This window comes from Macaca nemestrina, chromosome 5 (assembly GCF_043159975.1).
Source record: "Macaca nemestrina isolate mMacNem1 chromosome 5, mMacNem.hap1, whole genome shotgun sequence".
Lineage (NCBI taxonomy): Eukaryota > Metazoa > Chordata > Mammalia > Primates > Cercopithecidae > Macaca > Macaca nemestrina.
In genome coordinates this window covers 176,441,611-176,467,605 of record NC_092129.1, presented here as the reverse complement: position 1 = coordinate 176,467,605, position 25,995 = coordinate 176,441,611, and the positions used below count along the sequence as shown (strand labels likewise).

The 25,995-nt window shown below is 45.9% G+C and overlaps 1 protein-coding gene across 1 annotated transcript in view; it reads left to right on the top strand.

The window, feature by feature from the left end:
- Positions 1 to 2,131: 2,131 nt before the first annotated feature.
- The window catches only part of LOC105487395 (bone morphogenetic protein 6), a 158,845-nt gene continuing 134,981 nt past the window's right edge, over positions 2,132 to 25,995 (top strand). The window contains exon 1 of the mRNA XM_011750845.3: positions 2,132 to 3,341. Coding sequence (XP_011749147.2) covers positions 2,672 to 3,341 — 670 coding nt within the window. The 5' untranslated portion in view covers positions 2,132 to 2,671. The remainder of the gene's footprint in view (positions 3,342 to 25,995) is intronic.

Here is a 25,995-nt window from a genome sequence, read left to right as displayed (position 1 = left end):
CATTTCGGATGTCAGATTTTTGGGTTACGGATGCTCAACCTCTACAATAGGTCGGTCACACCTTGATTTTGTGTTTTAAATGACATAGCCCCACCAAGGTGCCCTCATCCATGTCTGAAATGTTGAGTTTCCTGTGTCTTCCCCACTGCCCTCATAGGTGGAAAGTCTTTTACTCAGCCTGCATCTCACCAGAAGTCTTATGAAGAAGGTGCAACTAGGTTTTAAAAAAGGAGGCTCTTGGCAGGAAGCCTAGGTGTATTTGCTGGAATTTCAGACCTTCTGAGCAGAGCTCTTGGCTGCTGTGGGGCACTGCAGTGAATTTATGTCCCTAACATGTTCCATACAGAAAAAAGAAGTGACAAGGCTCTTGAATTCTGAGGATCCTGACATCCCAGACGAAGTATCGTATTATCTTTTCAGATGGAAGAAATCCCTGTAGAGGTGGTTAAAGACTGGCATTCAGGGGTGCTCAGTTTTGTGGCCTGAAATTAATAGCTATCAGGTATTTGTAGAAATAAAGACTCTTCTAAATGACCACTTGTGTCTGGGCCAAGACAGAACTAGAAAGAAGGACTCAGTGGGTGGTTGGAGGTAAAGACTTTTACCCATAAGAAATAGATTCTTGGAAATAGGATAGGAATGCTTATAAGATTTGGACCAGCAGAAAGCCTATGATGTCATAAATTCATGAATCCCACAGTCTATAATCTATTTGACTTCACTCTCAAATGCCTAGGACCATTTGGACTAAGGCTGGCAAGTCAGAAAACTGCAGTTTTTATTTTCTACGCCACACGATTTTCACCAGGTAAAAAACCTTAATGTTTTATGTGAATTTGCTTCCACGATCCATAGACGGCTGGATGTTCTTGGGCGGGTAAAGGCAAATAAATTTGCGTCCTCACTGGCAAATGGTGTTGTTGGTGGTGTTATCTTGCCTAAAGTCCGCAGCAACCTGTGTTTCAGGACCCTATCTATTGTCCTGACCATTCAGAGTGCATGCCAAGCCCCTGCTCTTCCTGGAGTTATCTTTATCACCTCTCCTCAAGTTTTATCTTGCACCATATAAGTCACATTGTATTTCAATATTAAAATGCAACATTAATAGATAAGCTGGAGAAGCACTGAGTCATTTCCAAGAAGACGGGACGATTTTTCTAATATATTGTCTGAATACACCCTCTTTCTCTTGGGTGTAGCTTAAGAAGCCAAACCAAAGTCCAAATGAACAGATAAGTCAACACATGCGACCCCAAACCCTCAGGACGCTGGCTTGGGTTACATGTGGCCCTCTCTGTGGTCAGTTTGTGAGTAGCCTTCCCAGAGGGTGTGTCCCAACTTCCAGCAGCTGCCGTGGAAAGCCACGTGTCCGCTAAACGCCTACATTACATCAATAAGAGAAACTAAGGAAGGGATGGAAAAGCTATCATTTTTCTTTTCTTCCTCAATTCTGGCAGTATGGTGATTTAATCGCTGTTATTTTTTTATTTAGTTAAAGCATCAACTTAGGCCTTTTAAACGATGGTAAAAGAGAAAGTTTCAGATCGGGGGGTATTGGTCAGATCATTCTTACTAGCGACGACCTCTTAGCCTTTGACACCTCGCGGCTCTCCGCTTGCCTCCAAGAATTCCCGGGTCTTGAAACCTACGCGCCGCGGAGGCGACGCCTCTCGGGAGAGGGAGGGTGAAAGAAGGGGCGGGGCTATTTAAATAGCCCGCGAGCTTCGGGTCCCGATTGGCTGCTAGCCTGTCGGTTACCGCGGGGCGGGGAGTCCCGGGGCTGGAGTGCGGTACCTGAGCGCGGCGCGCCGCAGAAAGCCCACGTTGGCCGCTGCGGGAAGCGCGGCGTGGAGAAGCTGGAGACTGCGAATTCCAGCGCCTCCGCCGCGGCTGCTGCTGGGTGCACTGGCCCCCTTCCTTCCCATCCCTTCTGCGAGCGGGTTTGCTGGGCAGCCGGGCGAGCGCCGAACGGAAAGCAAGATCCTCGCCGCCTCCACTTGAGGCGTGCGGCGCGCGGAGATTTTGAGGGGGAGCGACGGTGACCCAGGGCTCAGGGGCGCGGAGTTCGTGAGCAAGAACGAAGTTAAACCTCACGGAATAGACTGGCATTTCGGGACGCCTTGTCGCCGCAGCGTGGGCCCTGCGCCGGGGTAAACTTCACAGTGGCCCTGCAATCCAGGGAGGGGCGTGCGCCACGGTGATGCCGGGCATCTCCCGCAGCTTGTGAGCCGCCCCGCTACCCCGCCGCCCCGGGTCCCACTCAGCCGCCAGGGAGGGCGCGGGGCAGCGCACGTGAGCGGCCAGCGAGGCCCAGAGTGACCGCGCCGCGACCCGCCCAGGAGCCAGGGCGCAGACTGCAGCGCAGCCCGGACTCGGACGCACCTGGCCTGTACCGCGTGCCTCTAGAGACCTGCGCGGGGCTGTGGGGCTCCCCTTCCTCCCCTCCAAGCGGTTCTCCCGGTGATCGCCCCTTCGCCACCCCTCTATCCTGGGCAACTGGGGTCGCCCCGGACGACCATGAGAGATAAGGACTGAGGGCCAGGAAGGGGAAGCGAGCCCGCCGAGAGGTGGCGGGGGCTGCTCACGCCAAGGGCCACAGCGGCCGTGCTCCAGCCTCGCTCCGCCGCTCCACGCCTCGCGGGATCCGCGGGGGCAGCCCGGCCGGGCGGGGATGCCGGGGCTGGGGCGGAGGGCGCAGTGGCTGTGCTGGTGGTGGGGGCTGTTGTGCAGCTGCTGCGGGCCCCCGCCGCTGCGGCCGCCCCTGCCCGCTGCCGCGGCCGCCGCCGCCGGGGGCCAGCTGCTGGGGGACGGCGGGAGCCCCGGCCGCACGGAGCAGCCGCCGCCGTCGCCGCAATCCTCCTCGGGCTTCCTCTACCGGCGGCTCAAGACGCACGAGAAGCGGGAGATGCAGAAGGAGATCTTGTCGGTGCTGGGGCTCCCACACCGGCCCCGGCCCCTGCACGGCCTCCAACAGCCGCAGCCCCCGGCGCTCCCGCAGCAGCAGCAGCAGCAGCAGCAGCAGCAGCAGCAGCCGCCTCGCGGAGAGCCCCCTCCCGGGCGGCTGAAGTCCGCGCCCCTCTTCATGCTGGATCTGTACAACGCCCTGTCCGCCGACGACGAGGAGGACGGGGCGTCGGAGGGGGAGAGGCAGCAGCCCTGGCCCCACGAAGGAGCCAGCTCGTCCCAGCCTCGGCAGCCGGCCCCGGGCGCCGCGCACCCGCTCAACCGCAAGAGCCTCCTGGCCCCCGGACCTGGCAGCGGCGGCGCGTCCCCACTGACCAGCGCGCAGGACAGCGCCTTCCTCAACGACGCAGACATGGTCATGAGCTTTGTGAACCTGGGTAAGGATTTGGGGTAACCTAATGACGAGAACATTTCCCCCTTTTCAGTCCCGGGCCCAGGGGGTGGAGTGAGGGAGTGGAGGAGCTCCCGGCGCGCGGGTCCCGCCTGGAGCTCTAGAGGACGCGGGGACAGGCAGGCTGTGCTCTCGCCACCTGCGCGGCGGTGGGCTGCACATGCGCTCCCCCGCGCAGCGGGCAGGGCTGCACGCCGAGGCCCCGAGAGGCGGCTGGCCGGCCGGGACACGGGACTCCGGGAGCGCTGTCCCCAGCGGGCGTGTCTTTGCGGACTCCCTGAGCACGTTCCGCGCTTTTTTTTTTCACTCTTGCCCAGCTCTGATCAGGTTAACTCAACTGCAGCAGAAAAGTCCAGCCTGAGTGTGGCCATCCTGGTAAGAGGGCTCTTCAGTACGATTATTCCCTCTAAATTGACTTCTTTTGCCCCTTACCTCAGAGTGCAGTTTTCCCACCGAGACTTTTAGGGAATCCGACAGCGGTTGGGAACTTTGAAAACTTGGCATGAGTATGTTTAGAGGTATCCACGGCACTGGGAGAGGTTGCAGAGGAAAGTCCCGAAAGCACCGCAGAAGGCGCTCGGATCCCGCCCGGGCGGGGCTCGGTCCTATGGGATGGGGCGGGATGAAAGCTCAGCTGGGGTAATCCATCCTGTGCCCCCGCTCACATGCCCTTGGCCATTGTCCCCAAAGGCTGAACCTTTGATCGATGCAGCCCAAGCTGCACGGGCAGAGAAAGGGTGCGGGGTAGGGGCCGGGGTTGGGCGCTGAGCTCCTCTGAACCGGTTGCCAGGCAACAGAATGGAAATTCAAGGGCGGCTAAATCGAGCTCCGCCACAAATGTTCTGTGGCAAACCCGGACCGAGTCACATCGCCCTTTCTCCCCCCTCCCACCCCCTTGAGTTTTCTCATCTGTAAATCAGAAGGGTGCGAAGAAGACTCTTTTCTTCGGAGTCAGCGCCTCCGGTTTGCACTGCTTTTCATTCATAAGCTGACTTAATTTAGCGCAGACATAGGATGGAGGGACGCGCTGTCGGCGGGCAGACCAGGTGTGCAGTGGCTACGCCCGGGATGGGTGCAGCTGCGTGGCGGGGTGGGTATTCGCGGGCCTCCTTCCCATGTGAGACAGTGGCTGTGCCCAGGCCCTGGAGTGGGTGAGCAGACACTCGCCAAAGGAGCACACGCGTCTCCCAGCCACGTCAAAGACGCTCGTCTTTTAACGGCATTACTTACCGGAATGATTCCCGCTTAGACTATCTGGGTGATTTCTTTACCAGCCTATCTATGATTCCCAACTCCGCTGAGCTTTGAGGGAGAGAACGTGGGGGGTAAGAGCCAAGGGGGGGAGGGGAGGATGTGGAGGCAGGACGATTGGCATCCAAGTGGTGCAGAAATCCTCCTGGGAAATTCGTGAAACAGAATCTCACAGGGAGTCCAGGCTCAGGGCCTGCCAATCTGGCAGCTTGCACTGCCCGAGGTTCTGATTGGACAAGAATTTTCACAATTTATTGGAACCAAATCCAAGGTTGAGCCACCTCCAGGAAGCATTCTAAGGAAATTCTCATGCCAGTCAATAAAATTTGTAGTGGGTGGGGGCCAGGGTGGCAGAGGACCAGCGCTGTTCCTTATTCTAACTTTTCTGCTGCTTCTGACTCAGTAAATTCCTCCCCTTGCCCTCTTCCTCTCCTCTCCTCTCCTCTCCTTCCACCCCCCTCCCCCGCCCCCAGGTTTCCTGGCAGCTTTGGGGAAATGTTTTATTGCCTTTTGGGGGTAGTCCTAACCTGGACAAAGGGGAGGAAGACTGGCACTCCTGGCTACTTCACAGAGAATCGTGTTACAGTCCCTGGGAAAACAATTCCTGGGCTTGGACCGAGGTTCTCAGGATTAGCTGCCCTGTAGCATCACCCAGGGGACTTAGAGATCTAGGGTTATTAGGGTCACTACGTAGACCCAGATCAGTTACGTCAGAATCTTTTGAGGATGGGGCACAGGCATCATTTTTTTTAAAGTACCTTAGGTTTTTCTAACATGCTACCATGGTCAAGAAACACTGGCACAGGAGATCCTCGTGTCTGAAGGAAATGGATACATTATCCCAGTAAGAGATGAAGAGCAAAACTTTCAAACATTGCTACACATTAGAATCACCTGGGTGTTACGTGGGAGGTGGGGGGGAACACCTTAAAAAAATCCAGATGCCCAGGTGTCACTCCATATCAAATCAGAATGTGTGGAGGTGGAAACCAGGTAGCAGTATTTTTTGTACAAAAATAAAGAGTATCTCCTAACGTTGCCCAGGCTGGATTCAAACTCCTGGCCTCGAGCAATCCCCCTTCCTCAGCCTCCTGAGTTGCTGGGAAGATAGGAGTGTGCCACCATGCCCAGCAGTGTCAGTGTTTTGTCAAGATCTCAGGTGATGTCAGTGTTTGGAAACCACTGCCTTAGATGGTATTTGAAATTTCAAGAGCTGGGCCTAAGGCGAGTTTGTAAAGTACAGTCACATTTACTGTATTTAGTGACCCCCAAATTCCCCTTATTCCTTTGCTTCTCTGACACACTGCCTCTGAGTCACACTGCTTAAAGCTGGCTGTCAACTAATCCTGCTAGGGTGATGTTTTAACATATTATTTCCTTAGGGATATTAACATTTTTCATAAAGGATTTTGAAAGATATAAAAAATATCTCCTGAAAAATTTCAAGAGAACTCACCCAGTAGTGCAATTCCGGGCCCCAGGACAGGCTGACATGGAACTGAAAGAGTTCTAGGATGGGAATTCTACCCCAAGCCCCTCATATCCCATCACTGGGCTCCTTGTACAAGTTATAGCTACTGTAGGTCCAGTTCTGGACTCTATACTGATAGTATGAAGAGAAGACCTTTTGCAGGTAAGTAGAATCCAAGCAGCAAGCCATGCCACCTGCCAATGAAGCAATTCTATTTCATCTTAATCCATTTAGCAGTAGGAAAGGGGTATTTCATCATGAGAGGCTAGAATGGGGTAAAATCTGATTGCCATGACTCTGAACATAAGAAGGACAGTTCATTTGAAAAAAGTTATTGCGTACCAATGTTGGATTCTCTATATAGGGATACTGGAGAATTACAGATTTCCTAATTGGTGTCAATGCCATGTTAACTGCCATATTACCTGACTCATCTATTAAAGAATCTACAGAAAGATAAACATTACAGCACTGTGTTTTAAAGTACTCTTATACCTACTAGGTTAAGTAAATTACAAACTGGAAGTACAAGGGAAAGTATTACATAGTTGTAAACATCCGACTTCCCTGGGACTGGGGGAATAATTTACTCATGAAATACATTTGAAACACCCTGAGCCTTGTAAGCCAGCCAGCCAATCAGGAAGTATGAATCAACAGGATAAATTTCTCTCTCATAGCGCAAGTGCTGGTCATCCAACCAGCTCATTGTTGTTTATGTTGACTGTTTCAAACTCTTTCTGGGTGAATAGACTGGGATGTGTCACCTTCTAAATACTAACCGTCTGCTGCCTGGGTTGCTGGTGTGCAGAGTGCCTGGGTGAGCTCGTGAACTTGCATTCACTCAGGGCCACAGATGCCATTTTCTATTTGTTTTCTAATGCTAAAAATGTCTTGGCAGCCTAGTCAGCATCCCTGCCAATTTGGTGACCTTGGAGAGGTATCCTTCAGGTCTTAGCTTAAAATTCACCTAAGAGAGACCTTCTCTGCCACTCTGTATTTTTAAACTGGTCATGCCTCCATCCCACCCACTTCTGTACCATGACAGCGCTCTGCTTATTTCCTTCCTTGTACTTATCACACTTTTTTTTTTTTTCTTGTTAAATTTGCTTACTCATTTGTTTGTCTCCCCCATAGGATGTCAGCCTCTAAAGGCGGAAACCATTCTAACCTACCACAGTAGCCCAAGTGCCTAACATAATGCTGACCCCATGGAAGGTGCTTTGAAAAGACTGAATTAGTGAAAATATAGACATAGCCCATACTTCAAATTCATATTTCACTGATCTGGAAGATTTGATTATTTAGAAAGGTATACCTGATTTTTGTTGAGGAAAAAGTTTAAAGTGAAGACATTTAGGACAGGAAGGTTCACAGTATTTGAGGTAAATCATCATGCTTTATTAATATACCTTTTTTATTAGTCACCTATAAGTATGTTAATTTGTAATATGCATTACATTTGAGAGTAGTAAAAACATTTAATTAAATATCTGCATTTCAGATTTCACTTGTTTATTTAAATTCACGAGGTATTGATCTCCAAATGCTAGGATTAAATGGAAATTTTAAAAAATTCAAATGATGCTCAGAAAAGGGAATCAGTATATATTAGTACAAGCAGCAAGAAATTTGTGCTAAAAGTAGTGGCAATCTTCTGAACAAAATTACTCTTGGGAAACATAAATGAGAAGAAAAATGGAATACTCCCTACTTGTATTTGTAACTAGATATGCTGCACTATCTCTTTCTCCTAAACATAGCATCAGTAGTACTGTTTTTCGTTTAAGCTACCTGTACTTATGAAGATTTTTGTTAGCAGAAAATAAATCCATGCTTGCAAGCTACTCACAGCAAAAACAGTTTGGAGAATTTGGTTGCAAGAGTGTGATTCAAAGAAGCAGTGGATGTTCTTCTAAAGAGATTACAAAGAGTAAATCTGAAATTCAGTGGCATTTCAACAACAAAAAAAAAGTTGTACAAAGTGTTCTTAAACTAAGATCAAAGGGCAAGCAGATACCATTGTTCAGACCTCAGATGGTGTTTCCTCTGGGTGTCCTTCTAAGAATGGGTATAAATCCTTTTTAAATGTGCTGAATCATGGTTTGTTCCTCTATTTGAGAGCTTACCTCTGATCAGCTTGGAGGAGGGCTACCCTGGGATAAGAATCTGTTTAAGTACAAAAACAATGTTCAGCGCTTTATTTAGCATGTAATAATTTGTTGTCTCCCTGTGTCTTCGGAGAGTTAACTACTTTATATGTTGGATTTCAAATTGATATTTTACTTGACTGTGAATATTGGCTATCAAATGTAGTATAGTATAGCAAACTAAAAGATAGCAGGTCTGCTATCTTTGCCTCATTCTTGTCTATTTATGAAGGTGTGAGTTAGACAAGGAGAATGAAGAGGGTACAATGTCTTGCATCATTAAGCAGCTTTCTGTAACTTTTTCACAAACCAGTCCTTCACTTTCTGCCTCCCATCTTATATCAAAAATGAATTATTCTAGGGAATGACTTTTTTTTTTTTTAAATTTTTGAGACAGAGTCTTGTTCTGTCACCCAGGCTGGAGTGCAGTGGCGAGATCTTGGCTCACTGCAACCTCACTGTCTCCTGGGCTCAATCAATTCTCCTGCTTAGCCTCCCAAGTAGCTGGGATTACAGGTGTCTGCCACCACACCTGGCTAATTTTTTTTTTTTTTTTTGTATTTTTAATGGAGCTGGGGTTTCACCATGATGGCCAGGCTGGTCTCAAACTCCTGACATCAAGTGATCTGCCTGCCTCGGCCACCCAAAGTGCTGGGATTACAGGCTTATGCCACTGCGTCCGGCCAGGAATGACTATTGTTTAACTTAGCACAACGTCATTACAGTTTTAATTTTTCTACTTTGATCTTTATCCTATTTTTCTTTCTCTTCTGATCAGAATTTTAGTCATTTTGCCATCTTTGGTTCTTCTAGTAGTGGGAAGAAAAGTAGACAATATTTTAATTAGACAATTTTGTTTTTTGCTAGGAGTTTTAATAAATATCTGAGTAAAAGGAATAGAAATCACTACAGAAACTCCCTAAGGTAGGAGTAGACAATTTACCAAGTCCGCATTCATGCAAACAGCTGTTACACATTAACCATCCTGTCCCACCCTCCCGAGGCCCACAGCACAACGCAGCCACGTGCCCAGCAGCTGGGCTGCTCCAGCCGTAGGCTGTCACCTGGGGGGTAGATATAGGGGATGGCTGGCATCTTCTCTTGTCTTCCCCACAAGGAACCAGTGCGTTGTGTTGTTCTTATTTCCCTGTTTTCATCATGACAGTGGAGTTAACTTTGCTCAAATACACTTTCTTTTCTGATCATACTCTTACCTTCTCTTCAACACCCTCACTCCCATCTCTGATCCAGCTTTTACCCACTGGAAACGTGTGAGTCAGAAAACAGCACCAGTCTCTCCTGGAATATATGAAAGTGGTGATAGTTGCATGAAGGGGAAGGAAAGCCATCACCACTTTAGTGAAAATTAGAGTTAACTCTAATTTTTCAGTGCCATTAACCTCAGTGCCATTAACCTCTGAAATTTTGAGAGTACCAGAAGTTCTCAGAACCTGCATTCCCCCTGTTCACCTTTTGCTACAAGCATTAGAAATCAGTAACACATTGTGGGTCACTGAAGTTTATCAGATTTTTTGTTCAGTCACTAGTGTTTTGAAGATTTTGTTCTCTATACTTTTTTTCCAATGTGACTATATAGTATTTCCACACCCTATGCATAAAGTTAGAGTCTGAAGCCAGGCTGGGAACACAGCTACCATCCCTAACATGGTTTTTCTGGGGACACAGATGCCCCAGCAACAGAAAACCCATTTGGGGTTTATTGGTTAAATGAGTTTGGGATGACTGGTGAATGCATGTTCACCATAGATCATAGAATTTAAAGCTTAAAAAGTTCTTGGATATCATCTAATCTGTTTGTTTGCAGTTAAATCTGTTAGATGTTTTCACCATTTTCTCTTTACTGCTGTTACCTCTTAAGGTTGAGGGACAATCCATGGAAACACACAGAGATCCTAGTGCATCAGAGCAATAGGGCTGTTGGCCAGGCCGGAGTGGATAATGAAGGAGAAATTACAAAAGCAGGCAAGACCCGAGGAAGCCCAAATCTGGAATTGTTGGGGTTTTCTCTTAGTGGATAGCATCTTCTCCAAGAACTCTACTTTTAGAAAAGAAAATGCTATGCATATCTATAAATATCCTCTTGTTTGGTATGCCAAAGGACTGTTGACCCCAAAGAATTGTTTTCTGCTCTGAAATTGAGTTGAAAACCACGTTGCTTTGAGCGGCATTGTTCCACTGATATCCACTGATTCTCTTCCTGCCCTTCCTATCTCCATTAGTAAAGAGATCAGGTCCATAATAGAGATGATATCTAAATTATATCAGGTAATTCCTTGATGGGTCCCCACGGTCTCGTTATCTCAAACACAGTCCCAGATGACTGGGTCGAAGAATCTCCTTCAAACATTTTTGCAGGATAAGGTTCTGGTTCCAAGTGGGAGAGCCTTCCTGACTCTCAGATTCATAGGCATACGCCCTTGATGACTGATCCTCCTGCTGGCCAGGTCAGGATTGTCCTAGGCCTGAACCGTCCTTGCCACACAGTGCCGATTATATGTTCAGATTGTTTTCTCATCACTAAAGAGCTCAGTTGGCGACCAGGAGGAGTGGAGTGGAGTGGATTCACAGCGGGCGGAAAACAGCGCCCCTCGGAGGCAGAGTCCAGGAGCCCGCTCCGCCCTGACCTCCGATATCCGCCGCAGGCCTTATTATCACTCTCCTGCCACTTGCCCTTTCACCGTCCAGAACATCTGCGTTTGTTGATTGTTGTTCCTGTGTTTACAGTCCTGTTGGTTTCCTGTACATGAACATGGGCTGGAAAAAAAATTCTGATTTGTGTCTCAGCAGAGCCTGAGTGAACCATATCATTGGTGAGAGTTGTTTTAAGTGCTGATTAGGCCAGGCGATGTTTTATAATATTAGCCTTGCTTATTCTCTGAGACCAGTTATTTTCCGTCCCTCCTTTTAAATCTATGAATTACATTTAAATAGTCCAAAGACGGAGTTTTGTAAACTACAAAATTAAGGACTAAAAGTTTTTACTTGACTTTGATTTTTATTCAGATTTTATTTGTAGACTCCCGTATCAGAATAAGTTACCAACGGAGAAGCTGTACACTTTTTATAAAGAGAGGGTTTTTTTTTAAAGATCGGTTTGAGGTTCACAGCAAAATTGAGCAAAATTTTGCAGAGATGTCCCATGTACCCCCTGCCCCACAGGTGTACAGGCTCTCCCGTTATCGCCCAGCAGAGTTTGGTATCTTTGTTGCAATTGGATGAACTTATGTGGACACATCATTGTCACCTAAAGTCTATAGTTATATCCAAGTTCACTCTTAGTGTTGCAGATACTGTGGATTGGGACAAATGTGTAATGACATTATCCACCACTACAGTACCATGCCAAGGAAACTCCTCTGCCCTACAAATCCTCTGTGGAGAAGCTGTACATGAAGCAAGGAAAAACAAGTCAATGAAAGTATAAAAATTCAAAATACGCAGAGTTTGGAGAAAGAATTATAAAATACCTCAGTTGAAGAATAGTTTGTTTCTGGGGTTTTACTAAAGGGGTCCCTAAAGAAGTAATTTTGATTGTCTATGACCATGTGGGATTTATTTTATAGTGCTTCTATGTGTTGACAACAAATCCATCAGAAATCTTTCTTCTTTTCTTTCTTTCTTTTTAAGTCTAGGAGTTTAAAAATCTTTTTTCCTCCACATAGTTTCACTGAGGTGTCTGTCACCATAGTACCTAGACAATCCCTCAGGCAGAGATATGAGTGATTAAATTTCTCCCTGGCTTGTGCCCTGTTTGATCCATGCTAGGCAGGATTTGGGGGAGTAAAATAAAGAAGGCTGAAGAATGAACAAGAATTACAGGAATTCTGTGCTTGTGAATTATTAAAATTTGGGGGGTTATTAGGGGAGAGGTTAAATATTTTTCCTTCCTTTCTGAAAACTTATATTAAAACTTAATATGACTTTAGAATTGAGAAACTGACAAAAATCTCTTCCTGGCCCCAGAGGCAGGATCAGGGGACTTTAAAAGGCTTCCTCAGGAGAGGCTATTTAGATCAGAGTAAAACTAAATTAATAGAGACGCCATCGATTCAGAGGTCTTTGTAAGTGATATATCGAATAGGCTTATTTGCCTTTAGACTGTTTTCTACGAAAAAGAGCTACACAGGTTAATGGTAAATAAATACGAGAAGACAATAATGGAAACAAGAAATGTGGTAAATGAGGAGCAATTCATTTGAGGGCGATTAGGGGTTTGTGTTTATTCCTTTACAAATATTGTGCAGGTGAGACATTTAGTGAATTCTCTCCATCTCTCTTCACGTCAGTTACTCATTGTAGTGGGGTATTACTGAATTCTAGCTATATTGCCCACCCCTTATCTCCCACCCTAGTCTGCTCCCTTACAGAGGAAACCTCTTAAAAATAGGGAAGAGGGCCAGGCACGGTGGCTCACACCTGTAATCCCAGCACTTTGGGAGGCCAAGGCAGGTAGATCACTTGAGGTCAGGAGTTCAAGACCAGTCTAGCTAACATGGCAAAACCCTGTCTCTACTAAAAATACAAAAATTAGCCAGGTGTGGGCGCACACCTGTAATCCCAGCTACTTGGGAGGCTGAGGCGGGAGAATCGCTCGAACCCAGGAGGCAGAGGTTGCAGGGAACGAAGATGGCACCACTGCACTCTAGCCTGGGTGACAAAGCGAGACTCCATCTCAAAAAAAAAAAAAAAAAAAAAGGTAAGAGCTTGGGGCCGTGGCAATGTCAATGGGCTTGAGAAATTCAGCCTTGTCTCATAACATCTGACTTAGGATGTGCTGTGGTTTAATACTTCTCTGTGGGAGTTTAATGGAGCAGAAATAGAGGTGATATCTATGGGCAGGACTAAGGTATGAAGGGAAGAGTAAGAAGGCCATAGGTGCCTGGAGCCAAAGATATCTGGAGAGTTGCCTTTCTCCCCAAGGGCCACGGAGCCGGCCTTTGCATTTTTATGGGGTCTGTTTAGGGCAGAGCCTCCTAACACCAACTCTGATTAGTGGAGATCGTTTGACCCTGTCGTTATGCGTGCACATTCCTGTCATCATTGTAGATGATCCCACAGGGCTGCAGGGGTGAAGGTGGTACCCAGTGGATGTTAGCGTCCCTTTCGGTCTTGCTTTCCCTTTTTTTTTTGCCTTCTCTTCTTTTCCTCCCGTTAATAAAATTGGCAACTCCATTGCACTCATTTCCACTTTCATATGTGCTCTTACCCATAGTTTTGGAGCCTTTATTATGGATCTAGCAGAGCAGATTATACACGTGCACGGAGTCTGGGAGTTTTCTACCACAGAAATGACTCGTTTTCGCCCACTACAATGGTTAAGTAGCTGGTTTCCTTGACGGTCCTGGAACATGCTTGTGATTGGTTTGTTATAGAGGAATGAGAACTGGATTAAGATCCAGGAGGCTTGATTTTGGCCTCTAGTTCTCAGTATTATTCTTTTTTGGTAATATCTTCTTCTTCTTTTTTCTTTTTTGTAATATCTTGTTCAAACCACTTAATCAAATTTCTACGTCTCTTTCCTTGTCTGGAAACTGTATTGGCTAGATCTGCATTTTCCAAAAAGTTACTACCTTTCCAAAATGTTCTGCAAGAAAAGACTGTAGAAGCACTTTCTATTCTATTCCTCTCTTTGAGGTTTACAAATCTTTCTCCTGTTAATGCCCTGACAAGGCCAGAAGTAAAGACGCCTGCTAACTTGGTTCAACAGAGTTTTGTTTGAACTGACTTTTACTGTTTAATCCCTTTTGGCTGAAACCCCCTTGAGTCAGACCCAGGCCTCTGTGCCCCTACACCCACTCCTGAACCTTCTCCTGTTGTCCTCATAGATCAGGGGAGGGACCCCAGGAGGCTGTGTTTCCAGCTGCTTTGCTCTTCTGTGGCTCCAGCTCTCTCTGGATGGGTCTCCTTTTTCCACCTTATGCTAGGGACCCCTGGGCTCCCCTCTCTCCTTCATGAGAGGGAACGTGGCTTCCTGCAGTTGACAATCCATGGGCTGCCTCACCATGACCTGCTTGGCCGCGTAGCACTCCCGCTTCTGTGCCACCAGATCCCCGTGTTAAATCCCCTCTGTTGTAAACTCTTGCAGAAGGTTCTGTTCCTGGTTGTACTCTAAGAGCTAAGGGCTCTTCATTCCCTGGATCACAGTTGAGAAATCCCAGACTAGGTAATTCCCCAGATGATACTTTAAAAAAATTTTGGTAATACACCTTAATTTGACACATTGACATACAAGGAACTGCTTAAAGTGTACAGTTCGATAAACTTAGACATAGGTAGGCACGGCTGCAACTGTCACTGCAGGGAAAATAGTGAATACATTCTGAGCTACACTTGAAAGAATCTCCTATGCTAGGGAATGAAATCATCACTCCTAATACACAGGAAGTGCTGTGCAAAGTCCCATCTTTCATTGACATTATGGCTTTTCTTGCTTTTCTCCTATGGGCTTTGAACATCCTTAAGAATGGAATTTCCTAAAGATCCTCATGGCTTGTGTTCTTGGATCAGAGAACCATGGGGTCAAATCTTCTTAGGGTCAAGTCTGTTCTTGGCAGCTGGCCTTTACCCTGTATCTCACTTTCCACATTGATTTTGGGAAATAATAATACAAATAGGCAGACCTCTTTTCTAATTTTGAAAGCAAGTGTCTGGGAGTAGTTTTGTGTTGTGGTGATGCTGTCAGCATTTTGTCTCTAAAGACTGAAATTTAAAAGATTTGATCCTGCCGGAACACAACACAAAGATGCTTCCCTGTGTTTCTCTGTTTCTGTTTTAAATTTGGGCAATTTGGGTAGGGCACAAATCCAAGAACTCTAGGAAAGTAGACTCCAATTTACCCCTGACATTTTCCCTATCCTCATCCTTCTGCAAATGTTCTGGAAGCTTAAATAGAAATTGCATTTTTTTTTCTGCACAAAAATACAAGTATTGTATTTCTTTATGACCTTTTGCCCTAAAGAATGGCTGATGTCACTTGTTATCTTATTATCTCAGCAAGGCAAATACACTTGTATGGCTGCAAATATGCAGTAAGAACTAGTAAATAGTAAGATAGGGGAGAATTTGGAGGTTTTTGGAGGAAATTGATATTTAGAGTAATGTTAACTGAATATTCCAAATAGCACCCAGTCACGCAATAGAACAGTTTTGGGAAATAACTTAACTGTCCCCTACCGGCCCACCATTTGGGGATGTTACTCTTTCCTTCCCACTGTCTCCTCTGCTCTTGTGGTCTGACTTCCATCCCCATCCCTCGGCTGCAAGTGTTTCATTGAAGGCAGCTAATGACTGTGTCCTGAGTCCTCATCCTCCTTTCCAAAAGCCTTGATCATGTTGACTATGCATTTTTCCCTACTGGGCTATTCTTTAGCTCTTCTAAAAAATCCTCTCCTTAGTTTCTACAATACGGCCTGCTCACTCTTGGTTCCTTTCCTGTCTCGAAGATGCTGCTATATTTGGGGATATTTTCTGAAATACAACAAAAGGTTCAGAAGGGTTGGCATGTGGCAGAGACCTGCACACTGGGCTGAGACAGGACACAGGCAGGGAGCTGGGCGTAGGGAGGAGGTCACACCCAGCTGCAGGAGTAAAAAGATAACATGTGGCCAAAGGTCAGGATGATGGGCATGTACCAGGCTCCCAGGTGACCTGCCACCGAGGCTCGGTGGCCTGGTGGTAGCCGTTGTGTTCAGAAAGTGAGATGGATACAGCTGCAGAGATGTCCCCCAGCTGTGAGTGCCTCCTCATGTGTCTGCCTTCTCTCTTATGACCCATCTGTTCAGAGCATGCCCCAAGTGTGGTCCCATCCCAGACCCATGCAGCGCAGCTTTTCTCAAACTTTGTGCAAGAACCACTTGGTTTTTCAAATTTTCAAATTTTTGTTTTAATTTAAATTTTGTGGACCCATACTTTTGCTAGAAAAATGACATGAAAAAACCCCGAAATATGTTCAAAATCAAGCCTCGACTTTTAATCATTAGGTTCCATTTGTAGAAAGTTGTCAGTCAACTTGCTATTAAACTGTCTAAACACTCCATTTCTGTACTCTCGTTGCAAGCTGGTAACAAAGTTTGTGGATCAGCACAGATCTATTAACAAACAGCTTCTTGGACCCCACCCCTGACTTGGGGGATTTGGGTGTGGGAATCTGCATTTTAACAAGCAGTGGCTGAGGTTTGGGAACCACAGTGCTAGTTACTCAGGCTTAACTTCAATCTTTGCCCTCATGCCCACATCAAGTCAGTTGCCAGGCTCAGTGATCCTGCTTTTGAAATCTCTTACTCCTGCCTTCCCATCTTCTTTTCCATCTATCCCTAAGTTCCCTGCACAAGGTCTTTATAATCGTTGGCCTTGACTGTTGCAGTGGTCTCTCTGCTGCGAATCCAACCCTGCATCCCTGCTAGGTTGGCTTTTCTGTGGTGCAGGTGTGATCTCTTAGTCCTCCTCCATCACCTTCTCTGGCTCCTGTGGCCGCTAGCTTAAGCTGATGTCTCAGGTCCACCCTGTCCGTCTCCTCTACTCATCTTTTCATATACTGTTATCTAGCCAGCACACTCTGCTCTGTGATTTTGCCTGTTTACCTAGTGAAACTACCCATTGCCATGTTCTCAATTTTGTTTTTTAAGCCCCAGCTCAAATGCCATCTCGTCAAGAAAGGCTTTCTGAAATTTGCTTACCCTCGTGCCATGACTCCTTGGAAGAACATTTGGGGCCAAATGACAGGGGACTTGTCCTATGCAGAGAGGCATAGAGCAGCATTCTATTTTATTTTTATTTTTAGTAGAGACGGTCTGTCTCTCACCCAGGGTGGGATGCAGTGGTGCAATTATAGGTCACTGCAACCTTGAACTCTTGGGCTCAAGTGATCCTCCCACCTCAGCCTCTTGAGTAGCTGGGCTACTAGGCATGTACCACCATGCCTGGCTAGTTGTTTTAATTTTTTGTAGAGACGGGTCTCATTATGTTGCCCAGGCTAGTCTCAAACTCCTGGGCTCAAGCGATCCTCCTGCTTTGGCCTCCAAACGTGCTGGGCTTACAGGCATGAAGCCCCAGACCCAGCCTGGAGCAGCATTCTAATTTCTGAGGTCTGTTTGCAGCTGAGCTCCATGTGGCTTCAACGAAGGAGTTGGGAGCCTGAAGTTCCAGTGTTGGCTCTGCTACCCCTCAGCTGTGGGATTCGTTGAATCACCTTCAACACCGACTTCTCTGATTCCTATCCTATTAAAACGTTTTATTTATCTTTGACACATCCCCCCTCCCCCCAAGTGCCTAACGTGGTGCCTTTCCTTAGTTGATACTCGATAGGTGCACACTGGGTAAATGTAGGTCAGTTTCTCAAAAATAAAGCCGGTGTATGCCGTCTCCTTCCATTCTCTCATTACAAATAACATCAAGCATTTGAATGAGAGAATTATACACTGTGAAGCATGTGTGCCGTTATAAGAGATGCTCATCAAGTTCCGTATGCGGCAGTGGTTATAAAAAGGGAAAAGAGAAATGGCCGGGCGCGGTGGCTCACGCCTGTAATCCCAGCACTTTGGGAGGCCAAGGTGGGCGGATCACGAGGTCAGGAGATCGAGACCATCCTGGCTAACACGGTGAAACCCCGTCTCTACTAAAAATACAAAAAACTAGCCGGGCGTGGTGGCAGCGCCTGTAGTCCCAGCTACTCGGGAGGCTGAGGCAGGAGAATGGCGTGAACCCGGGAGGCGGAGCTTGCAGTGAGCTGAGATCCGGCCAGTGCACTCCAGCCTGGGCGACAGAGCGAGACTCCGTCTCAAAAAAAAAAAAAAAAAAAAAAAAAAAAAGGGAAAAGAGAAGTTACCTTCCTCTCGCAGGGTGTATGTTCTGTGACTTTCTAACATTTTTTAAAAGGCTTCGGGAAGAAGAAATATTATTTTCCTTCTATCTGATGTCATTGTGACTTTAATAAGCATGAATACAAGTCAGAAAGACATGCTACTGAGTCTAAATTTAAATTTCCTGGCTGTGCCAGGCAGAAAGCTTCGCGCTTTCGTGCATGCGAGGAGGCACGACTCTTCGCGCAGGTGCCGCTGCAAAACACTTATCTTGTCAACCTCCACTTCGGGCTGGCAGGCTTGGCATACATTGTGAAGGTGTTAGACATTCCGTTTACATAAGGACTGAGGGGTGACATAATGTCTATTGAAGCAAAGTCACTTAGCTCCCCACTGGGCAACAGGGAGCATTTAAAAACTGAAAACTGATCAAAGCTGTGGGCAGGATTGAGATACCTTTACCCAGGGGGCGGGTGGTCTCTTGGTTCGTTGCCCGAAACAGATGTGCATTATTGCCTCACTGTATTTCCAGACTATTGGTGAAATGAATCAGGCAGAATTAAACCCTGAGTGGCCAATCCGGAGAGCCTGCTGAAGTGGGCACAAGTGCGTCCAAATAGGTTGGAAAAAATGTCAAATCAGAGTAGGCACATACAAGATGTGATGTTTCTCTTTTTATAGACTGCTATAAAAGTTGTTTAAAATTAAACAACTCTTCAGTACTTAAATTATGTATAATGAGACAGGTAGGTCCTGGAACAGAGACCTTTCCCTCCCTCTTCTTATCCCACTTAAATTTTGCACTCCCTACCAGAGTATGTGAGATATAAACACTTTCATTTCCAGGATATAGTGGAGTCTTAGGATGGAGCAAAGGGAGAGAGAGATGGCTTGACACAGACCACAGAAGTAGCAAATATGTTTCACGTTTTATTCCATGAACTTCAAGGACGTAGCAAGGGGAAAATGAAAATAATTTCAGATGCATCTGTCCTATCAAGTGGTAATCTTCTGTATTTTTACACTTCCAAAATATTTGTAGATATAGAGGAAAGTGTATTCTATAGTGTATACTCCCTCCCCCCCTCCCAAATAAGTAGTTTATTGTTGTTTTGCTTTTTATTTTGGGGGGCTGTATTTAGGAACAAGAGATGGTATGTAATGTTGCATTATTCAGGATTGACAAGGTTAATGCGTTTTGACAATTGAAATATCTGTGCCCTCTTTTTCCATTTGGCTGGCTTCTGTGAGAATCATTTATCTTGTGCCTGTAGGATGCAATCTAACTAGGGCACTGCTATTCTCCTCTCATTGTTGGATGACATGAGATGCTCTTTTCTGAAGCCAATGGATTGGGCATCTCTGATTTCTTGTTCACCTAGAGGAGTTTGTTTTCAGGGCAGGATAAATGCTTGTTTATTCTCATGCATGCATGCTCTCCCTCCCTCTCTCATTGAGTGTGATGTTTTCGTGGCCGCTTGGTGCTTGAGACCTGGCTCATAGGAAGCTGAACTCAGAATCAAAACTTCTCCTGAGGTGCCACCTAGCATCGCTAACCCCAGAGATGACCGGGGTGGCCCCGTTAACACTACACAAATAAAATATGTCACCAGAACATTTCACTGAGATGAGGAATTTCTTTCCATGATTCTCTAAGGTTCAACTGTAGTACATGCTGCTTTTTCCTACTGGGCAGCAAACATGTTTTACTAAACTCTTACCTAAGTGCTTTCTGTTTACAATTCCACAATGAATTCCTGGCTTCCTTCATGTTGATTTCTACAAATATGGTGATTTACTTCCACACCTTTTTGAGGAAGCAAATTCCAAGTTGTGATGCATCTTTTAACTTTTACCAGCATTTTATTGTGAACAAAATTTCAACATATGGAAAAAGGGGAAGATTGTATAGCAAATATCTGTATCCTCCACTTAGATTCTGTGATTAACATTTACTGTATCTGCTTTATCAGGTATCTATTCTGTTTATCCATCCGTTTTCCCATTCAGCTGTCCATCTTTTTTTTTTTTTTTTTGATACAATTCAAAGTAAAGTTGCAGACATCACCGGACACGTTTGCTCATGCTTGTAATCCCAGCACTTTGGGAGGCCAAGGTGGGCGGATCACCTGAGGTCAGGAGTTTGGTGTCAAATGTGAAGCCCTGTCTCTACTAAAAATACAAAAATTAGCCTGGTGTGGTGACGTATGCCTGTAGTCCCAGCTACTCAGGAGGCCGAGGCAGGAGAATAACTTGAACCCAGGAGGCTAAGGTTGCAGTGAGCCGAGATTGCACCACTGCACTTCACTCTGGGCAACAGAGTGAGACTCCATCTCAAAAAAAAAAAAAAAAAAAAAAAAAAAGTTGCATACATCAGTACACTGCTTTCTAAATAATTCTGCTTGCCTGCCATTAAAGTTCAATGTTTACAGTTTTTTGAGGTAAAATTTCTATACAATGAAATGTACATTTCTTAAGCATACCATTTGATGAGTTTTGATGTGTGTATACACCAGTGTAACCCACACCTCTGTCAAGATACAGAACATTACTAGAAAGTTCCCTCAGGCTGCTTGTTATCTGCCCTAAGCATGGGTGGTCCAGGAGTCACCCAGAACGTAGGACCATGCCTCTCTTCATCTTTCCTTTCCGAGGTTCCCTTCCTTTCTGGGATGCCCCAAATCTGTTCTCTGATTCTCCAGGCAGAAAGACTGCTGGTTTCCTGTTGGCATTCCTGCTGGCCAGCCTGGTGCAGACCAGGCCCTCCCTTTAAGCCAGAAGTCATGAAATTGGGAAATATATCCCGTGCTGTTTCCTGCTTCCAGTGTCAGTGCCCAGATGTGCCTGGTTTTGGTCAATCTCCAGCATCTTCAGGTAGCCGGGTGTTATTTTTTAAAAATCGTTTTTGCCAGAGTTTATGTTTCTAATCTGTGGGCAGGTCAGTCCAATAGGATCTTATTGGCCGTTGCCAGACATGGAACTCTGTTCATGGTTTTAATAATGTTTTGTGTGTGGAATGCCCAAAAGATCTATTTATAAAAGGATTTCAAATAGCCTATGAAGGAAAAAGTGTATAGGTCCTGTTGCTGCATTGTGTTATGTTCTGGGAGATGCAGTGACAGTGTGTCTCTAACCAAATGGCATCTGAGGACTCCCTGAACGAAAGGGTTTTTGTTTTGTTTTGTTTGGAGTCAGAGTCTCCATCTGTCACCCAGGCTGGAGTGCAGTGCTGCAATCATGGCTCAAGGCAGCCTCAAACTCCCGGGCTCAAGCGATCCTCCCACCCTAGCCTCCCGAGTAGCTGGGACTACAGGCATATACCACCACACTCAGCTGTTTCTTTTTTTTTTATATAGACATGGGGTCTCACTCTGTTGCCCAGGCTGGTGTCAGATTCCTGGCCTCAAGTGATCCTCCTACCTTGTCTTTCCAAGGCACTGAGATTACAGGCGTGAGCCACCATGCCCAGGCTTAAATAAAAGGTTTTTTAAACTCAGGGAGTGTCTTCAGTGTTAGACATGACAGAGTTAATTTGGTTGTCCAGTGTTTATTGATCCCTTTCAAGGCACTGCATTGAGCACTGACTGTAGTAGGGAGGGGGCAGGATGAGGATACAAATAACAGGAAGATGTTGCAGCTGACTTGAGGGAAGGAGATGCACAGATGGCTGGCCCAAACAGAGCATGATTGTGTCTATGATAGAGGTAAAAAACAAAAGAGGCCAGGTGCGGTGGTGCACACCTGTAATCCCAGCTACTTGGGAGGCTGAGGCAGGAGAATCACTTGAACCCGGGAGGCGGAGGTTGCAGTGAGCCGAGATTGTGTCACTACCCTCCAGCCTAGGTGACAAGAGTGAAACTGTCTTAAGAAAAAAAAAAGAGAGAGAGAAAGAATATTGACGGAGCACCAAGGAAGGTATGGTTAAGTTCAGGGTACGTGACATTCAGGCTGAGTGTGGAAAGAGAAATTGGATTTCCCTTGGTAGGTATAGAGGCAAAGCCTTTCCCGCCCGAGGAATGCACCAGGGGCAGGGTTGATTCGATGGTGCTCTGGGAGCCGTGAGAGGTCTGAGGTGCCTGGATCCAAGCGTGAGTGGCTACTGGTGGTGGCACAGGACTCGGCAGGGGAAGAGATTGCAAAGGTAGGCTGACGCCAGATGGTGAGGGATAATGAAGCCAGTCTAAGGAGTTTGGACTTTATTTTGTAGGCAATGAGGAACTATTTACAACTTTTTAGTAAGACTGTTGAATGACTGATGTGTGCTTTGGGAGATATTCCTGGCTGCAGTGTGGAAAAGGCCTGAAATGGGAGACCAACTGGGGCATTTTTGCAATTGTCTAGGTAACAACCCCCCCCTCCGGCCATTTAATCTGTATTTATAGCATTTGAGGGTCTTTTTGAAATTTTAAAATAGTTTACATTTTTTTTCCTTCCTGCAATTAAATGTAGACTGTTTAATCAAAAGGGGCAATTAGGTGACAAATTCGTGAATTGCACCCAAGAGATTAAAACTTGTGGAAAAAGTACTAATTCCAGTAACTAAAATCGGAGAGGTTACAATTTAAATAGACATTTAAATAGACTTAACCTGGTCCTCCTGGAACTCTTTTCCTCATTCCTCCTTACAGTTAAAAACACACATTTGTGAGCTGGTTGCTTAGAATTAGGAGCGTCATCTGCCGTCAGGGTGCAGACAGTATTCCCGTCTTTGAAGCTAGTTGGCCCACGGGGAAATTTCGTCAGCGAGCTGGGCCTTGTTCACAGGTGCTCAGCCACTTGAAATGACCAGATTGAAATCCAGCTTCATTTTCCACCTGGTTTGTCTCTACTCTGTTGGCCACTCACACCTGTTCCAGGTAGCATGCGAGAGCGCTGTCATCTCCTGGGGGTGGGGATCAGTCAGTGCCAGTTCAAACCGGTGACACTCTCCTCCTTTCTACCTCCTGAATGAATCCCGTAAGTCCTGACTCTTAAGAAGTTTTATTTACCAAGTGCAATCCACAAAACTTCATTACCTCGGTTCCCAAAAACAAGGGCAGCCCTGTGTATGGGAGATGATTTAGAGAAGTTTAGATGTTCGATGTCAGTGTTTGCGGTAGGCGGGATTCCAGCCCTGTGGGCTTTGCCTCCTGGTGTTGCATCCGTGAATATACCACCATATATAGCAAAAGGGAATTATGGTTGCTGAGCAGCTGGCCTTAAAATAGGGAGATTATCCTGGATTATTAATCACATAGCCCCTTATAAACGGAGAAGAGGAAGGCAGAAGAATCAGAGGGATTTGATGGCAGAAGAGGCAAGAGGGACCTGAAACATGAGCACCTTTGAAGATGGAGGAAGGGGTCCCAGGCTGAGGAATGCAGTGACCTCTGGAAGCTGGGAATGGCCCTGAGCTGACAGCCAGCAAAGAAATGGGGAGCCCAGCTGTGTACTTGTGAGGAGCTGGATTCTGCCAACAACCTGAATGAGCAAAGGAAACATATCCTCCCTCTTCCCTCCAGAATGGAGCACAGTCCTGCTGACACCTGGATTTTAGCACAGGGAGAACCCTGTTGGACGTTTTTTTTCTTTTTCAGACAAGGTCTTGCTCTTTTGCCCAGACCGAAGTGCAGTGGTACAATAACGGCTCACTGTAGCCTCAGCGCCCTGGGCTCAAGCGATCCTCAGCCTCCCCAGTAGCTGAGAGTACAGGCATGCACTACCTTGCCTAGCTAATTTTATTTTATTTTATTTTACTTTATTTTATTTTATTTTATTTTATTATTTTTTTAGAGATGGAGTTTCTCCATGTTGTCCAGGTTGGTCATGAACTCCTGGCCTCAAGCGATCCTCCTGCCTCAGCCTCCCAAAGTGCTGGGATTACAGGCATGAGCCACTGTGCCAGGCTATGAACTTCTAACCTGCGGGCCTGTGAGAGAATACATTTGTGTTGTTCCGAGCTGCTCAGTTTCTGAAGGCAGCAATAAGAAATGAGTACAGTGTTATTCATGCAGGGCTTTGTTCCCTTGGAACCTTTTAAATTGGAGTGATCTGGGATGCTGGCAGTTGATTGGCAGGTGTTGGAGTCAGACTGTGTTTGAATATGGGCCTTACCCCTTGGAGAGTGTTTGGTTTTAGGTGAGTTTTCCTCTCTGCGCTCCAGTTTAGCACTGTGAAATGGAAATAATAACTGCATTGAGTTCTCAGGGTGGTTGGGAGGATTGAGATGATACATGTAAAGAGCCTAGCCCAGTGGTTGGTACCTCTTAAGTACTCAGTAGTTATAAGCTTTTATTAGAATTGTTTGCAATAAGGGGCCATTAAAAAGATCTTCATGTTCCATACCTGTCACACTATTTCAGACATCATCCTCTTATGCTAAGAGCAGGAAACCATCAAAAAGAAAACTGGAACACTTTAGGCAGCACTTATTGGGTTTCTAAGTTCTAGAAAGCACTTATATATGATGGACCCTCTGGCATTTGAGCAGATCATGCTTATGAGAGAAACGTATGAAGGTGAAGCATTATGTCAATGCGGGGTAAAATGAAGTAGGACCCTTGGGGGCTATACCAGTTTGGAGGACCACAAATACCCCATGAATAAGCTCAGTTCCTACAGTCAGCTTCTGACTGGGGTGGAGATGTTTCCAGTTATTAGGCTTACCAAGGTGAAAGATCAAGATTCATTGACAATGTCCAGATAATCATCATGTCCTGAGAAACATTTCCAATTCCTTAGTCGTGCAATTTCAGAATTTCATACTCCCATAATTTCCAGAGTCCTCTAATGTTCTTGCATCTCACGATACCCCCATCTCTAGGATTGTGAATTTCCTGCTGTGTTATGATGATGTCCTAATCCTGGAATCAGTAGAGGATGAATCTGTCAAAGCAAAAAATCTGGAAATCCTGTATTATTTAGCTACATGAGGTGTCTTGGTAAAAGAGGCAAGATCTGTAGTATCACCATTTTGATCTTCCACATTGATGCTACTGGTATTCTACCCTTCAGGACAAGAGCTTAGCACTTTCCTGCAGATTTCCATTGTCCACAGTGTGTTTCATCTACAAAAGGCAATCACTGATGAACCCTTGTACCTCGACTGGGGAGGGATGGAGATCAGGATTCCACGTCACCAATATGCTTTGCAGAGTATGAAGCTGTGCTTAGCTCAGATGGCCAGTATCAGGAAAATTCAGCATTTTTCTAACCAACTGTTGTTTTATCTTATGAATATTGAGACTCTTGTAAATGATCATGTTTCTATATTCTTTGGCCACTATGAAACTCAGAGCAACCTCTCTTTATCATATGATATTTATTATCCTATATTAACAGTATCTTATTTTCTTGCCCCATTTTCCCTTCATTCCTATTTCCACATATGTTCAATGTTTATTCCATAAAATGGTATTTCTATAAGTTGTCTTAGATCTATTTTCAGAACGAGGCAGGGGCAAAACAAATTACTGCTCCAAATCAATAATAAATGGTCAAAGGAACTATAGCCTGTTGTCATGGGATCCAGTAGGTCCCACACCTATCTCTATGGTCGTGCCTTTGGGATCTCCTCTGAGGATGAGCCTACACCCTGTATTATGTCACCAAGTGTGTGGGACTGGAGTCTTTTGCCAAGTGGTTATGTGTCATGCACAGCCCTGAGTGCAGATGGGACACCGTGACATTGCCTGGTTGATTCATTGTGAAGGCATCACTACCAGGTTTGACTTGACTTTAAACTTTCTTAAAGTATGGTTTGTGGATAATGGGCATCAGAATCAATGGAGGGGCTTACTCCCAGAGATTTCAATTCAGTTTGTCTGATCTGGGACCAAGGAATCTGCATTTTAAGAAGCATCCCACATGGTTTTTAATCAAGTGGTTCATGGGCCAGAGTTTGAGAAGTACTGCCTTAAAGGGTGGGTAGGATTTAAAGAGGAAGGGGTATGCACTTCAGAGGATGGAACT